The 17638-nt window shown below is 42.6% G+C and overlaps 1 protein-coding gene across 1 annotated transcript in view; it reads left to right on the top strand.

The window, feature by feature from the left end:
- AASS (aminoadipate-semialdehyde synthase) overlaps nt 1-17638 on the top strand; it is a 50861-nt gene that overhangs the window by 6392 nt on the left and 26831 nt on the right. The window contains exons 3-13 of the mRNA XM_074942323.1: nt 648-824; nt 3525-3609; nt 4340-4407; nt 4508-4654; nt 10181-10259; nt 10354-10481; nt 10662-10810; nt 13330-13452; nt 13600-13711; nt 14143-14202; nt 14297-14364. Coding sequence (XP_074798424.1) covers nt 648-824; nt 3525-3609; nt 4340-4407; nt 4508-4654; nt 10181-10259; nt 10354-10481; nt 10662-10810; nt 13330-13452; nt 13600-13711; nt 14143-14202; nt 14297-14364 — 1196 coding nt within the window. The remainder of the gene's footprint in view (nt 1-647; nt 825-3524; nt 3610-4339; nt 4408-4507; nt 4655-10180; nt 10260-10353; nt 10482-10661; nt 10811-13329; nt 13453-13599; nt 13712-14142; nt 14203-14296; nt 14365-17638) is intronic.

The raw sequence follows: 17638 nt of genomic DNA, 5'->3' as shown, positions 1-17638 counted from the left end.
CCTGTTCATCATATAAAAACAATGCCATACAAACGCCTGTCTCACTTTCAGGTAACATTGTAAACAAGAAGTGGGCAGCATTATCTCCTCCTGCAAATGTAAACAAACTTGTTAGTCTGAGTGATTGGCTGAACAAGAAGTAGGACTGAGTGGACTTGTAGGCTCTAAAGTTTTACATTGTTTTGTTTTTGAATGTTGGGTTCTTTTTGTACATAATTCTACATTTGTAAATTCAACTTTCATGATAAAGAGATTGCACTACAGTAATTGTACTAGGTGAATTTGAAAAATACGATTTCTTTTGGTTTTTACAGTGCAAATATTTGTAATAAAAATATAAAGTGAGCACTGTACACTTTATATTCTATGTTGTAATTGAAATAAATATATTTGAAAATGTAGAAAGCATCCAAAATATTTAAATAAATGGTATTCTATTGTTTAACAGCATGATTAATCGCAATTAATTTTAGTCTCTTGACAGCCCTAATAGAAATCCAAGCTCTTCACTCTTAAATAAGTTTGTTTAGTAACAGGCCTTAACTTGTTTCTGTATCTTTCTGCTTCATAAGTTCTTTTAAGACCTCCTTTGTTTTTTCTGCATTACTGTCGAAGAATGAAAGTGTTTCTTAATGCTCTGTTTACAGGAATATATAAAAGCAGGTGGCATTATTCAGGAAGATATTTCTGAGGCATCTCTAATTGCGGGAGTGAAGAGACCTCCAGAGGATAAATTAATTCCCAAGAAGAACTATGCATTCTTCTCTCACACTATTAAAGCCCAAGAGGCAAACATGTCTCTATTGGATGAAATTCTAAGACAGGTAAATATTTTAGTAAGAAAGATCAGTGACTGTTACCACAAGGTAATAAACAGGATTAAACATAGAAGTACAATGGAAAGTAACGTAAGTATTCATAGATATTTGAGCTTGCTTTTTATGATACACTAATAGAAAGTCTGTACTCTCCGCAGTTGTTGTTTTAAGAGATGCATTTAATTTTTTAAGCTGTTTATATTGATTCTCTTAAGCTACAATATGGAAATAGTCAAGAGGGTATTGTATATCCAAACACCAGCTATAGGGTATCTACAGCACATCACTTAGCTATGGGTTAGAACACATTGCTGCATCGCAGCATTTATATTGTAGGCTTCTATTTTTATTCCTGAGGGAAATAAAAATTTTGCACACAATATTTAAAAATTCTACAAATTTCATTGGTCAATAGATAAATAAATGTGGAGGCTCTAGCATGGCAGTGCGGAGCACAGGGGCACATGCCACTAGGAGATCACCCTGCAGCCCCACTCCCGGGACGTGGACCTGGCAATGAGACTGCACCTGACACTGACACAGCACAAGGGCTGGGCCTGCCCCAGAAACCCTCTGGGGCCAGGTGCAGGAGGTGCGGGCAGGCAGGCTCAGCCCGGCAGGATCCAAGTGTGGAGGGCTTAGTGTGGAGGATCCAGGTGTGCGGTGAGAGGGATCTGTGTGGGGCAATCTAGGTGCGGGTGGCTCAGTGGGGGGTCCAAGTGCAGGTGGTTCTGGATGAAGAGGGGCTTGTTGCGGGCTTCTGGGTACGGGGCATGGGACTTTTCAGAGGGCTTCAGGCAAAGGTGGTTGGGGCTCAGCGGAGGGGCTTAGCGTGGGGGTTGGGTGCTGGGGGGGTGGGGCTTTGTAGGGTGGGGGTCCAGATGCAACTGGTTGGGGCTCTGGGCTCTGGCTTGTCAGGGTGGAGGTTTGAGTATGGAGAGTTCAGTGGGGGGTGGTCTGAGGGGTGGGAGTCCAGACGCAGGGGGTTGGGGCTCAGCGGGGGAGGTTATGGGTTTGGGGCTTTTGGTGCAGGGGGGGTCTGGGTATGGGGGGGTCGAGATGCTTGGGGTTGGGCAGATGGGGGAGCAGCTTCTCAAACAGTGACCCCTCCCCCTGTGGCTGAGGAACGATGGGGATGAGAAGCTGTGTGCGTGTGCGCGCAGAGCTTCCTGCAGCTGGGGGAGGTTTCTGGCCCTTGCCCCTCCTTTCAGGGGAAGAAGTAGTCCTGGCCCCCAGCCTAGCTGGGACTGGCAGCTGAGCCCAGCACAGGGTATGAGCCAGCAGTCGGGGCATCCTCAGCATTTCTTTCTTTCCCCACCCCAGTTGTGCAGTTGTTTACCTCTCTGCCAGCTGCTCTGGGCACCCAAAACAATGCGCCTGCACTACTGGGGACGGGGTGAGTGACTGCTCGTGCAGCTTCCCTTTGCTTCCCTGTCAGAAAGTCATTTTTCTGAGGGGAAGCAAAGAAATCTGCAGGGAACATGAATTCTGCATGCGTGTAGTGATGCAGAATTCCCTCAGGAGTATATTTTGATATTTATAACTGGGCTTTAAACATTCATTTTAGGCTGAAATTGCCATTCCTGGCCTCAGTCAGGGACTTAATTATCCCTCTTTACTTGTTGTTTATATGATGCAAAGCGCTCAACTTGAAACTGATAGTCTTGGCTATAATACACTTTGAAAAGCTGCTTAAGTGCTGTATATGCTTTCCTAAGAGACATTCTCACGGTTAAAGAATATGGCTCTGATTCTGACCTTTCTTGCCAGAGTAAATTGTGAGGAGAAAAAAGATTGAAGTCCGTGTAACTGTACTTGTATACAGGATATTGATATCCAGTCTAAAGGGTCTGGTGTACAGTCCTCATGTGACTGACTATCCCAAAGAAGCTAATTCTGCCTGATTAGGAACTGCAAAATTTGGCTCTTTGCATGTTTCATAACATTGGGTAAAATCCTGGCCTCATGGAAGTTTTGCCACTTATTTCACTGGGACCAGGATTTCATCCTCTGTTTGTTCAGTACATTGATTTGAGCAACTAGTTGTCCCCGAGAACAGAGGTCATCTGTCAACAAAGAGCATGGGCATAAAAGTGCAAGTGTCTCCCAACAAGCCACAACCTTGATCTTCCAACTTTTTTGGGGAGAGGGTGCATGGATACTGGAATCAGATGTAACATTTACTCTAGTCTCACTTTTGAGATTGACAATGAGTGTCTTATTTGTGAGGCGGCAAATGTCCCATTAGGACTGAATCACCCTGCCATTTGGTCGGGATGCTGCTGTTTGTGGGTTATGACGTCTGGGTCAGATCCTCATCTGGTGTCAGTCAGTGTAGCTCTGTTCCTGAGCTGCTGATTTACACCAGATGAAGATCTGCCCCTCTGGGTTCCTCGAAGATGGTCATGTTTCGTTCCAATGATCTGCTGATTGCTGTACTAACATTTTTATTTCTTAACTTAAAAGTGTTATGGAGACTCTGGTTATAAACCAAGCAAGCCAAAAATCAACATGTTCTTAAAAAACACTTTTTTTTTTTCCCTACAGTTGAAAACTCAGTCCTGTGCATGTGTGTGTTTCATGCCCAAAACATGGCAGAAGGTGCATATAAAAGTAGTTCCCAGAGAAGCGGTTATATCCTTGGTTTTGCTGTTTAAAATCAAACTTTTAGTGAAAACATAAAAGCAACTTTTTATGTATTTTCAGGAAATTCGATTGATTGACTATGAGAAAATGGTTGATCACAGAGGAATACGAGTGGTAGCCTTCGGACAGTGGGCTGGTGTAGCAGGTATAGTGCACTATACAATAAGTAGGCCTAGGACTAATAATGCTTCACCAACATCAGCACCTTTTCAGTTTACATTAACTTCCTGAGAATCCAGGCCTGTGGTGCTTTTTGTAGCTGCTGTGCAGCTCCTGAGAATCTCTTTCTAGTCTGTTGCTAATTCCCGGCACACAGTATAGTCAGCATCCTGAGGATTCTCCCTAACTCCATTATTTTACTTCCTATTAAGTCCCACCTATCTATACAGAAGCAGTATTTCTCTTGCCAGGAGAGTAGATACTCCACCTCACTGGAAGGAGAATCAGTGACCCTAGGCCAACAGAATGTGTGCTCTAGAAAGAAATGTCTGTCACCCTCCCTGTGAGCCAAAGTGTGTGGTGGAGTACAACACACGTGCTAATCAGCCCTCTTTTTTTGTGACATGGTCCTGATAGCTTTGTATTAGAGTATTTATTGTTTTTCCACTGTACCTCCAAAAAGCTCACTACTCTTCAGTGGAATTTAGCGGTGTGGGCTTTTTTTCCTCCCCCTCCCCACATGGTTGTTCTCTCCTTTCCCCTCCCCACCAAAAAGAAAATATATTGGCATGTTCGAGGGATGCCAAATGGAGGACTGAGATCCAAGTCTGCTACTGAACCTGTTTTATCTTGAGTCCAGGAAGATCTTGGGTATCAGTCACTGTAGATCCTATATGTCCATTCTTAATTATATTAACTGTGTAATTCTGAAATAGGAATGATCAATATTTTACATGGAATGGGATTACGATTTCTTGCCCTGGGACATCACACTCCTTTCATGGTAGGATTTTTACATAATATCACTTGAACATTTTAGTAAAAAGCAATATCATGGGCTCTGGACAAACACATTGATGAGAACCCTTTGTGTCTGGTTTCAGCACATTGGTATGGCCCATAACTACAGGAACAGCAGCCAGGCTGTGCAGGCAGTGCGGGATGCTGGCTATGAAATCTCTCTGGGTTTGATGCCAAAGTCGATTGGACCCTTAACATTTGTGTTTACAGGCACTGGTAACGTTTCTAAGGTAAGATGCCTTCCCCCCCCACCAATGTAATACTCATTTTTGATGTATCTTTTTACCTAAGTCCTATTTCTGAATCTTGTACGCATCAGACTGATTGTATGCAATTTCATGATAGATTTAATTTGTGCAGTACTCTTGCTTCTAGGCTTTTTGCCATGATATGATATGAATTCCCAGTTACCCTAGACTTGTGCTTGTAGAGGAGCTATGATACTGGTTACTAGTCATGAATCATATAAACCAGGCTGCACTGTCAAGGAAAGCTACTCCTCACCCCCTTAAATGCTATAGAATGGTTAAGGATGTCTATGTGGGAGAACTTCTGTTTGCTTTATCGGTCTGTATATATTATTCCTCAAAGAAGGTTAGACTTCCGCATTATTTATGTGGTGTAAGACTTGATGTTACTCTACCTTAAAGGATGGATGGTTGATCCAATGGATGGGTTACGCTCTCCACTACCCCTGAGATGCAGGCATCCACAGAAGCTCTTTGCCTTTTGGGGCTGGGTGGTGGCAGAGTGCAGCCTCCATTACATTCACGCACCCATTTAGCATACATCCTTAGGCAAGAGACTACTAGCCTGCTGTTGGCTGCAGTGAGCAACTGATGTGGAACCTGGTTGATGGTCTGTTAGGAGAAGCTAATGAGCATGTGCTAAAGTGAAATGTCAGCTCAGAATCAGCAGAATCCTTTCTGGGGTCAACCAAGGGTCAGAGGCAGCATAATCCTGCAGGCCATTCTCCATGAAACAGAGGAAGAGCCAGAGGAGAATATCAGTTGTCCCACCTGTTAGGATATAGATATTCAGGCTTGTCTGTAAAGGCCTATAATTTAAGAATTTAGGTATGTTTATCATTTTAGTTAGTTATAAAGGTATAAAAGAGAGAATCAGTGTCTGCCTGGGTGAGGGCCTTCGCTCACAGTGACAGTCTGAGGCCCTGTTCTTAAGCTAGGGCCTTTGGCTAAGCAGTGGGAGCAGCCATAAGCTGGAAAGCGTTCGGACATGTCCTCGCACATTTCAAACTAGTCATATTGAAATAAGGCAATCTGGGGCTGTTAGAAAGGTGATCTGACCTATCACCTCCAGAGAAAGGGAAGAGCCTAGAAGATGTAAAAGGAAATTTAGTTTGATAGTTTTCTGTTTGGTAAGAACTCCCTTATCAATAGACATAGTTGGTTTCAGAGTAGCAGCCGTGTTAGTCTGTATTCGCAGAAAGAAAAGGAGTACTTGTGACACCTTAGAGACTAACCAATTTATTTGAGCATAAGCTTTCGTGAGCTACAGCTCACTTCATCGGATGCATAGTTGGGGAAACCTAGTTGGAAAACCCTTATGTCTTTATAGATGTAGTTGTAAAATCCTCACTTCTTTATTGTTTTGTCATTATAGTTCCCACTTTGCTATTGTTTGTTTGCATGGTCTCTGGTTCTGCTGTATAATTAATTTTGCTGGGTGTAAACTAAGGTGGTGGGATATAATTGGTTAGCTAATCATGTTACAATATGTTAGGATTGGTTAGGTAAATTTCAGTAAAATGATTGGTTAAGGTATAGCTGAGAATATTACTATATAAATTAGGGGCAAACAGGAAGTAAGTTGGGATTCAAAAATAAGGAAAAAGAAACTTGGATTTAAGCTTGCTGGAAGTTTACCCCAATAAACATCGAATTGTTTGCACCTTCGGACTTTGGGTATTGTTGCTCTCTGTTCACGCGAAAAGAACCAGAGAAGTGGGAGGGTGAAGGACTAAGCCCTCTAACACCACCTGCCATAGGAAGAAGTGTCAAAAGAATAGCTGCTGCCATTCAGGAAAAAGAGGAGGGTCCAGAAGAGGATTAGATGCTGGCAACATTTGTGTACCCAGAGCAGACTTTCCCAGTCACCTGCTACTCCCCTGGTTCACTAACCTAGCACAGGCCCTTCCCAGCTGCATACATTCTTCTTCTTCTTCTTCTTCTTCTTCTACAATTTGCCTATTATTTTATCTACTCCAACCCCAATCTGGAAAGGCTTTGATACCTGCACCTCTTCCCAGCTGAACCTAGATGCAATCTAAGGTATTTCTGCTTCACCCCCTGTGCTGCTCCCCCCCCTCCCCCAATCATTGTCTGGGAGCAGTGGGTATTCCTGCACAGAAGAGAATCCTCTGCTGGTTAGATACTCCTAGGGGAATTCTGCGCCACTGTGCATGCGCAGAATTCATGTCCCCCCACATATTTCTTTGCTTTTCTGACGGAAGCAAAGGGAAGCTGCAAGAGCAGTCACGCACTGCTCCCTAGCTGCGCAGGTACATTGTTTCAGGCACCTGGAGCAGCCAGCGGAGAGGTCAATCACCGCAGGGCTGGGGATACCCCAGCCAGTGTCTCCTACCCTGAGCTGGGATCATCTGGGCTGGAGGCAGAAAAGGATGGGACTTCCTCTTCCCCTGCAAGGAGTGGCTGGGGCTGTGTCAGACCCACCCCTAGAAACCTCCCCCAGCTGCAGGAAGCTCAGCATCCTTCCCTGCTTCCTGCCCCCATCGCTTCTCAGCTGCGGGGGGAGGGGTCACTGTATGAGGAGCTGCTCCCCCATCCGCCCAACCCCCATGCATCCAGACCTCCCAGACCCAGATACCTCTGCCGAGCCTCACCCCATACACCGATAACCCCCCTCAATTCCATCCCATTGAACCCCATCCCCTGCATCTGGAGCCCCCTGCACTCAGATACCCTGCCTGCAGACTTCCACCCCTGCACCCAGACCCCCCCCACCACTGAGCTCTCTGCACTCAAACCCCTACCCTGACGAGCCCCACCACCCTGAGCCCCCAGGCCACTGATCCCCCAATGAGCTGTACCCAAACCTCTCTGCTGAGTCCCAACCACTTTCACCTGGAAGCCCCTGCAGAGTCCCATTGCACCTGGAACCCCTGCAACAAGCCTCTGTGCATCCAGATCCCCCCATACCTAGCCCCCCCCCCTCCACTGAGCTGTCTATCCAGATTGTCCCACACAGAATCCTCTCATCCCACACCTGGATCCCCCCCACACTGAGCCCCTCCACACTTGGATCCTGCCTGGGTGAGCCTGCCTGCCCCACACCTGGTGTGCCTGGCTCAGAGGGGCAGGGCCCCAGGGTGTTTCTGGGGCAGGGCCAGGCCTTGTGCTGTGTTAAGGTCAGGTGCAACCTGAGCACTGAGTTTGTGTCCCTGGGGTTGGGGGTGGGGAGGCTTCAGGGTGATCTCCCATTTTCGTGCAGCCAGTGGTCTGTGCTCCCCACTGCCATGCTGGAGCCTATGTATTTATTTATTGACAAATAAAATTTAGAGAATTTTAAAATATTGTGTTTAGAATTTTTAATTTTTTGGTGCAGAATGCTGTCAGGAGTAGTTAGAGGAGCCACACTGATGGGATGAAGCTTTTGAGGTCTGTGCGGGAGGGGTAAGAAGCCTATTGGTAAGGATTAAATTGAGATGTATGATCAGGGATCAGGTGTCCTAGAGGGAATTAGAGAGAGAGTGTGTGAGAGATGCATGAAAACTCCTTTCTCTTCATGTGTCAGTATAATAATGCCTGCATCCTTAATTTTCACTCCATGCATCTGAAGAAGTAGGGTTTTTTTACTCACAAAAGCTTATGCCCAAATAAATCCGTTAGTCTTTAAGGTGCCACTGGATTTCTCATTTTTCCAGACGAAGTCTTTAGCAATAATGAGCTGTAACTTTCCAATGTGGATTTTAGGCCATTTGCCATAGTTTGGGTGTAATTTGGACTTGATATGTTACCCGCACAAAATTCTGTTACTGTCACACTGTAGGGCGCCCACCCTTACCCTGTTCCTAGGGCTCAGGCATAACCTTGTTAATTTAGGAACCCACCCTCACCCTTCTGTGGACTCAGGGCATAACTGAACACTCTGCAGATTTTCAGGGTCTTTTACCAGTGAAAAAGCCTTACACAGTAATATCCTACTTAACCTCTATTTATTATCAATTACCAAAACAGAATGCACACATTAACCATATAATGCTCACCACTCCCAGTAAGGCAGATGAATTTTTCTTGATGGCCAGTCAGGAACAGGTCATCTGGGGAACTCCAGCTTCTGCACGCTGTCATTAGCAGAATGTTGGGGCTGCAGCTCTGATCTTGGGGCTGTGTCCTGGAGTTGGTTCCCAAGAACTTCCTTTTGGATCCTAGTTTATATAGTGAAACTTGAGTCCTGCTTAGCTGTAATTTAACCAATCATTTTACTAAAGTATTACTGAACAGTGTTCTAACCAATCCTATCATTGTAAAACAATTCTCTAACCCCACCACCTTAATTGATTTTTTTTTTTTTTTTACACCTAGCTAAGTATGTAACAGACAGAAACAATCAAAGAACCAGAAAGAAACCATACAGATAAACACTAGCGAAGTGGGGACCATAAAGACAAAACAATAAAGAAGTAGGGATTTCACAACCACAACCTGATAAATGATTTCTTGCCAGACAGAATGCCATCAGACTAAGTTTTCTTTAACCATCTTAAGATTTGTTTCCTTGTCTGGTGATGGTGGATACTGTTAGGACAGGATCGCCTTCTTACCAGTCTGGTATTACATTGTTTTAACGTAATTTAGATGGAATGTGATGATGTGACTTCCTGCTTCTTAGCTCATGGCTGCTGCTCTCCTAATATGACTGCAGACAAAGGCCTCAGACCTTACAATGTGGCTACAGGAAAAGGTCGTATCCTCACAGGTGTTCTGTGATGAAAATCCCAATCAAAGGGACTTGTGGAAAGGTCTATCTGGATGGTAAAGAACCTTATGAAAAAGACTTTAAACAGTGGGGGTGATTTGCATAAAGCTTCATTGGTTTAACTGAAGAACATCTGTATCAGCTTTAATCTAGCTAGCATGGGTACTGATAGGAGTGTAGTGGTGGTAGCCTGCACTGAAGCCTGTGCCATCAGCCAGAGTAGGGACCCTGGAGCTGAGAGCAACCACGCTTCAAAATAACAGTTGAGTTTCACAGAGCAATTGGGTTAGCTGCTGCTGACTTATAACTCAAGCTGTTGCATCCCCTTTGCCTTATTAGCTCAAGCTTCCACAACACTGGAATGTCAACAGACCCCCCTCCTCTGCTGTCCTACCCCCAATGGGCTAGCTAGTTAGAGTTAAAAGAACCACTTAACTGAAGTTAGAGAGAGTTGCGTGTGGATGGGAGTCGAATTAGGGGTAATACTTAAGTTCTAACTCAAGTTAACAATGATCTAAAGACACATCTGGTGACTTTTTGTTTTTCGTTCACTAAGCTAAAATGAACACTTTCTCATGTTACACAGTAAACCAGATTTCAGGCAGGTACTTGGCACATGTGGATTAGTATGCATCTCTATAGGGACAGTGTAATCTGGCAGAACTGGCAAGACCTATTGAAAATGAGCCCTTGTGAACATTCTGTGAATGCAATAACAATTTTCTTTCTGCAATTTTTCAATATCCTATACTCTTTGCTGATGTCCACGTGATTCTGAGTCATATTTTTATCTGCAGGGTGCCCAAGAAGTGTTCAATGAACTCCCTTGTGAATTTGTGGAGCCACATGAACTGAGGGAGGTTTCCAAATCTGGAGGTAATGCTAAGGCACAAGTGTGATAAGCTTTAGAATCTCTTTGACCAACAGTATTGCTTCTTAAATAACTGACTTTCTCCTCTTTTTATTGCAGACCTTAGGAAAGTATATGGGACAGTGTTAAGTCGTCACCATCATCTTGTAAGGAAGACCGATGGGGTGTATGATCCGGAGGAATATGACAAACGTCCAGAACTCTACACTTCTCGTTTTAATACTGATGTGAGCATTGTTGCTGTTCTCTCAGTACAAGGTTTTCCAAATACTGCTGATAGCAAATACTGTTCCACGTTCTCTGTAGTTAGGGTATCACTTGTCTATAAGGCTAGATGAAATGCAAGTCCCCTTGACTATCAATAACATCCATGTGAGACCTTCTAGAATTTGTGACTTTCTTTGCAGATTGCACCGTACACTACTTGTTTGATTAATGGAATATACTGGGAGCAACACACCCCTCGCTTGTTAAATCGACATGATGCAAAAAAGTTGCTGGCTCCGATTAAACCTTCTGCTGCTGCAACTGAGGGTTGTCCAGAATTACCACACAAGTAAGGCACCTTTGATTGGTAGTAATAATTTATTCTCTAGCATTCTAATTAAGTAATAAGGATCAGTGGTTTCAGCAAAGCATTGAATAAATACATTGACAGTCTCTGAGAGAAACTTAGGAGCAGAACCCAACCCATCCTGCTCTCTTTACCCACATGCTTCCCTATTTCTGTTTCCTTTTGGAATTTGTACATCCCACTTACAAATGTCATTAATTTCTACTATTGACAAATGGCAGATTTGTAAATTAAGTTAACCCTGCACGTGCTTCTCTCCCTGGGAAAAGGCTGGGAGAACAAATGTGACAGATGTTGTGGTGTGTGTGTGCAGGTTTAATAAATCATGATATCAAATACGTCAGCTGAGTTAGTTAAGACAACAAGAAATACTTAATAGAGTGCTATACAGAAAAGGAAACATACATTGCAAATTTGAGACTGGTGAACTGTGTCCCCTCCCCACCAACCTGAGTTCACTTGCGACTAACTCCCTAAAACTCATCTCTAATATACTGTTCAGAACAAAGAAAAAAATCTTTTTTCATGCTTGACCTTATTTAAGAATCAATAAACCAACGATAATTGTAACCAATTTATCATTATTAGGACAATACGTAACCACAACTAGCTCTTAAGGCTTAGATGTTAATCCATACTTTAATATTTTGCTGATAAATTGATTATAGAACACATCTGCTGTACCACATGTTCCTTGTCCATTTTGTCAATTACTGAGTATTTATGGTCCTCCCTTATCAATGACATAATTTTGTCCGTTACAACATACATCTATAATAGTAGGAATCTCTTTATATACTACTTGTGCTCACAGAAGAGACAAAGAAAATAAACTATTGACCATGGTCTCTTTTTCATGGTGTCTGGTTTACGTAATTAATAAGCTAAAGACCTCTCTTTATCTACTAATTTTATCGTTTTAAAAAAAAATCTATAACCAAGTCATTCTAGAAATAGTCTGTTACGCTTATCAGGAATTGCAGTCTTTCAATAGATTATTTTATTAATGATAGAAAACACCTGCCCCATGTCCGTTACAAGTATGTCCTTTCTGGACATAAGAACATAAGAACGGCCATACTGGGTCAGGCCAATGGTCAATTTAGCCCAGTATCCTGTCTTCTGACAGTGGCTGATGCCAGATGCTTCCACTCCCAGCTTCTAGCAGTGAAAGGCTTAAGACACCCAGAGCATGGGATTGCATCCCTGATCATTTTGGCTAATAGCCATTTATGAACCTGTCCTCCATGAACTCCGCTAATTCTTTTTTTGAACCCAGTTAGTTTTGGCCTTCACAACAACCCTGTGCACTGTGTGAAGTAGTACTTCCTTTTGTTTGTTTTTAAACCTGCTGGCTGTTAATTTCGTTAGGCGACCCCTGGTTCTTGTGTTATGTGAAGGAGTAAATAATATTTCCTATTCGCTTTTTCCACACCATTCATGATTTTGTAGACCTCTATCATATTTCCCTGAAGTAGTCTCTTTTCTAAGCTGAACAGTCTGTTTTAGTTTCTCCTTGTATGGACTGTTTCATGCCCCAAATCATTTTGTTAGCTTTAACTGCTGCTGCATGTTGAGTGGATGTTTTCAGAGGTGTCCCTAACCTCTGTTTGTCAGAGCTGGGAATGGGAGACAGCACATGGATCACTTGATGATTACGTGTTCTGTTCATTCCCTCTGGGGTACCTGGCATTGGCCACTGTCAGAAGACAGGATACTGGGCTAGATGGACCTTTGGTCTGACCTAATATGGGCATTCTTATGTTCTTAACTATCCATGATAACTCCAAGATCTTTCTTGAGTGGTAACAGCTAATTTAGATCAAATCATTTTGTATGTATAGCTGGGATTGTTTTCCAATGTGCGTTACTTTGCAGTTATCAGCATTTGATTTCATCTGCCAATTTATTGCCCAGTCACCTAGTTTTGTGAGATCCCTTTGTAACTCAAGTCCAAAGCAGACTGCCATCTTGAGTAATTTTGTATTGTCAGCAAACTTTTTACCACCCGATTTTTCGCCTCCTTTCCCAGATAGTTTATGAATATGCTGTACAGAATAGGTCCCAGTACAGATCCTTGGAGCACCCTGTTGTTTACCTCTTTTTATTATGAAAACTGACCATTTATTCCTACCGTTGGTTTCTTCTCATTTTAACCAGTTCTGAACCATGAGAGGGCCTTCCTCCTTATCCCATGACTGCTTAGTTTGCTTAAGAGCCTTTGGCGAGGGACCTTGTCAAAGGCTTTCTGAAAGTCCAAGTACACTATACCTAGTGGATCACCCCACATACTTGTTGATCCACTCCAAGCATTCCAGTAAATTGATGAGGCTTGATTTCCCTTTAGAAAAGCCATGTTGACTTTCCCCAACATATTTTATTTATCTGTGTCTGATAAGTCTGGTTGAAACTCTTCTAAAGAACAATCTTCTGATCTTTTGTAACTATTCTTGTTTATGTTTTGGATGATTTTGTTCATTGTTTTTATTTAATTACTTTAGACTTATGGCAATATGTGACATTTCAGCAGACACTGGAGGATCCATAGAATTTATGACAGAGTGTACAACAATTGACAGTCCATTTTGTATGTATGACGCTGACCAGCATATTATTCATGGCAGGTGGGAGAACCTTTAATTTGCACTGTACTTTTTGTTTCAATATCCTATTCTACTCAAACCACTATATGAAGTCATGCTTTTGAAACATGACCACTAAAGATGTGACAAAGAAAATGTGACATGAAATCATAATGTTGTCTCTTCCAGCATGGAAGGCTTTGGGATTCTGATGTGTTCCATTGACAACTTACCAGCACAGCTTCCTATAGAAGCAACAGAATACTTTGGAGACATGCTCTTCGCTTATGTTGAAGAGATGGTAAGGCCTTGTGTATTCAGTGACAGACTGAAGGTTTGAACTTAAACTTTGATTGCATTATGTGGCTCTTCTGGTCTGCCATATATAGATCTGCTGTAGAACATAACTGAATCAGTCTGAAAAATGACTGCTCCACAGTGTCTGAGTTAAAATTTCCAAAGGCACCGAAGTCCCATTTTCAGAAGTGAAAGTCAATGGGAATGAAAGTCACTTGAAACAATTAATTATATGGGTCAGGAGAATTTCAGGTTTCAGAAGTTATTTTATGTGCAATTCCTGCATGTATTTTAATATACCTTAAAACCTGGACAGTTTCCTTTTTTTTTTTTTTTTTTTTATGAAGCAAATTTTTCCAGAGGATTTATCTCTGAAAGTTCTCTGAAAATTTGTGGGAAATAAAATGCTCAGACTGAAATCCTTCATCTCCACAGCTGTTATCTGATGGCTCACAGCCTCTTGAAAGCCAAAATTATTCACCTGTTGTACGAGATGTAAGTCTTTCAAGCTATTTCCATTCCTCTTCTGACCTAGATACGTAAAGTTCAGACGTAGGAAAAGTAATTTTATGTTTCATATACTTTGTAGGCAGTGATTGCGTCCAATGGTTCATTGACTGATAAGTATAAATATATCCAGAAATTGAGGGAAAGCAGGTAATGTATAGTGTGGTTTAAGTTTCTCATTGTCTTGGTTCCTGTGACTCAGGTTTTAAATAACCATGCTTGCCTTCTACCTTCCTTTTTTCATTTATTTAACTGTTGGTGGAATTCAGCTGTATTACATTATGTGGTTAAAGGTATCCTGAGTTGAATCTCTCTACTGTGTCTAACCCCATTAGCATATATTACTAATTTAATGCTGAACCTGAGGAAAAAGCAAGGGTAACAAATTTGTGCCTTGTTAATAATCAGGATTTCTCAGACAGAAAATAATTGCATGCTAACCCTATTATTTCCTCCTTGCACCTTCCAAACATGCAACACTAGCTTATTTAGGGGTGGCTGGGCTCTGAGGACCAGTAATATAATTTTGCAGACTTCTAGTTTTAATACTATAGACTTGCAGTTCTCGCCCTCAGGAAGAGGTGGTCCTCTTGCCCCACTGATCTGCAGCATTGTTCTGTGACTGGGGTGTATTCAGGATTCTGCATAAAGGTCTCTGACTTGTACTATGCCCATTACTTGAGGTACCATTCTATCCTTGTCATGTCTATTTTATCTTGCAGTGGTAAAAATGAATGGAGCAGATGGGGTTAGCGTCATTCACTTAATGTACAATTTCCCTCCCCGCCACTTCAATTATTCCTAGTAACTAACACCTTTTATTTTTATGCTTTTTACAGAGTGGCGTTAGTTTGGCAGTGATTAACTCCGTCTTTGTGGTTTTTGGCTAGTTGTGGCTGGAGCACATATAATAAAGAAAATAGAAAAACACAAAGGAAATAAATATAGATTTAAGCACTAGGTACATTCATGGAAATTAAAAACAATGTAATCTGTCATTTTCCTCATTTACTTAACATCTGGGCTGCAGAAATGTAAAATATAATGGTCCAGATAATTAATAGTGAATCCCTCTGAGGATATTAGGAAAATTCTGTTTTAAATGAAGAATAATTATTTACAGGACTTACTGCACCCTTTTCTTTAGTAGCGGAGCAAGTCATTTGCTTCTGGAAGACCACAGCTTACCACAGAGTTTTTGGTATATGCTGTTATGGTGGACAACCTTAGCCAGTTGCCTTCACGAACATACCTTCTTATTCCTGGCACAGCATTGTGGCCTCTCTTTTCTGACACCCTTCTTAGCTCACAGTAGACTATGCAAGAGGTTATTAAGAAGCTGAAAATCCCTTTGGAAAAGGGTCAACTTGTGGGTAGACTTTTTTTGGTCTTTCTGCAAAACAGCATATTGTGCCTAAAGGAAGAGTGGTACTCACTAATGCCAGAGCCTTTTCTCTGATGCCTTCCCTTTGGATTTCTTTGGAACTAATGCAAATGAACTTACTGTTTAAAATGTGATGGTATACCCAAAGAGGGGAGAAGGTTTGATGGCTTGTTATACCCTTCTCCATAATTTCTTCACAACTGCATAGCTTATGCTGGTTATATGTTCCTCTTGCACACCTGCAAACGGCACATTTCTTTAACTAACCTAAATGTCCAAAGTGCTGTACAAAGATTACTTAATTGAACCACTCCCATGTATGTTTGTGATGTTCATATGTTCTTTTCTGGAATATAAAAACTTTGCTGCAATTATTGGTGTAACAAAAATGTCTCTTAACAGCTTGTAATGGACAAATACAAGTACAGGCAGGGATCAGCCAATCCCAGTTTGGTTGAATTCTTGCCATTGGACAGTTAGAGCTAGAGATCGGTGTGTTTAGAAGCTTGATATCGCAAAAGCCATTTCTTCTGCAAGGAGTCTTTCCTCTGTTGCTGCACTGGTGGTGCAATCTACTTTACGCCTCTTTGCATGTCTGTATGTACGCATCTGGGGTAGGCATGGAATGTGTGATGAAGTCATCACTCTTTCTCTATGGGTCTGAGAGTAGTATCCTGAGTGAGGAGGATCTTTCATCAGAACTGATGATGGGGCCGTTGGAGGAAAGATTCTTTGTCCTACCATGCCAAAAGATCAACAAAGTGATATTTAGCAGGTGTTGGTGGGTCATGAAGTAATGCTGGGACTGTTGTCAAATCTGGGACCATGTGTACAAGCAGGTTTTATTATGTAGGTGCTATCTGCCTATATAGGTTCCCATGATGCCCTGAAGTGACTCTGGCATAATCTGTCCAAAGCTTCTTCTGCAGTTTCCACGATATGCTATGCATCCGATGAAGTGAGCTGTAGCTCACGAAAGCTCATGCTCAAATAAACTGGTTAGTCTCTAAGGTGCCACAAGTACTCCTTTTCTTTTTTCTTTTTGTCCAAAGTTGGCCTCTCAATTTAGAGGTCACTGATGATGGCAGGAGCTAGGCACAATCTGGAAACTTACAATGTTAGTTCAAGATGATACAATCAGATCGTTAGCCCTGAAGTGGTCTGGTTGTTTTTGAACTAGAGTAAATGATAGATTCCTTTTTGATTTGAAGACTTCAAGTTAGATTTGAGAACTTCTGTAACTCAGACAGAGATTGTGGGCCTATTGCAGGTCTGGACGGGTGAGGTTCTCTTGCAATGTGCAAAAGTTTGTATTCGATGATCGTGATGATCCTTGCTGGCCTTAAAGTCTTTGTGTCTGTGACCAAATTCACAGTCCATTTTAGTCAATTTCACGGTCATAGGATTTTAAAAATCATAAATTTCATGATTTCAGCTATTTAAATCTGAAATTTCACAGTGTTGTAAATTGTAGGGGTCCTGACTCAAAAGGAGTGGGGGGGGTTTGCAAGGTTATTGTAGGGGGGCTTGCAGTACTGCTACACTTGCTTCTGCACTGCTGCTGGTAGCGGCGCTGCCTTCAGAGATGGGCGGCTGGAAAGCAGCATCTATTGGCCGGGAGCCCAGCTCTGAAGGCAGAGCTGCCGTCAGCAGCAGTGCAGAAGTTAGGATCGCATGGTATGGTATTGCCACCCTTACTTCTGCACTGCTGCCTGCGGAGCTGGGCCCTCAGTCAGCAGCCTGGCTCTGAAAGCAGAAGCAAGGGTGGTATGGTATGGCATTGCCACCCTTACTTCTGCACTGCTGCTGGCCGGGCACTGCCTTCAGATCTGGGTAGTTTATTTCTGCACTGCTGCTCTCTGGCTGCCCAACTCTGAAGGCAGCACACAAGTAAGGGTGGCAATACCACAACCCCCTTAAAATAACCTTGTGACCACTGTTCCCTCTAAGCTGTGCGTGTGTGCACGCGCACACAGATCCTAAACCCCATGCACAACAATTTGCACAGAAGAATTTTTTTGTGCACACGGCCTGTCAAAA

The sequence above is a fragment of the Natator depressus genome, chromosome 1 (genome assembly GCF_965152275.1).
Source record: "Natator depressus isolate rNatDep1 chromosome 1, rNatDep2.hap1, whole genome shotgun sequence".
Lineage (NCBI taxonomy): Eukaryota > Metazoa > Chordata > Testudines > Cheloniidae > Natator > Natator depressus.
This window is presented reverse-complemented; position numbering and strand designations above follow the sequence as displayed.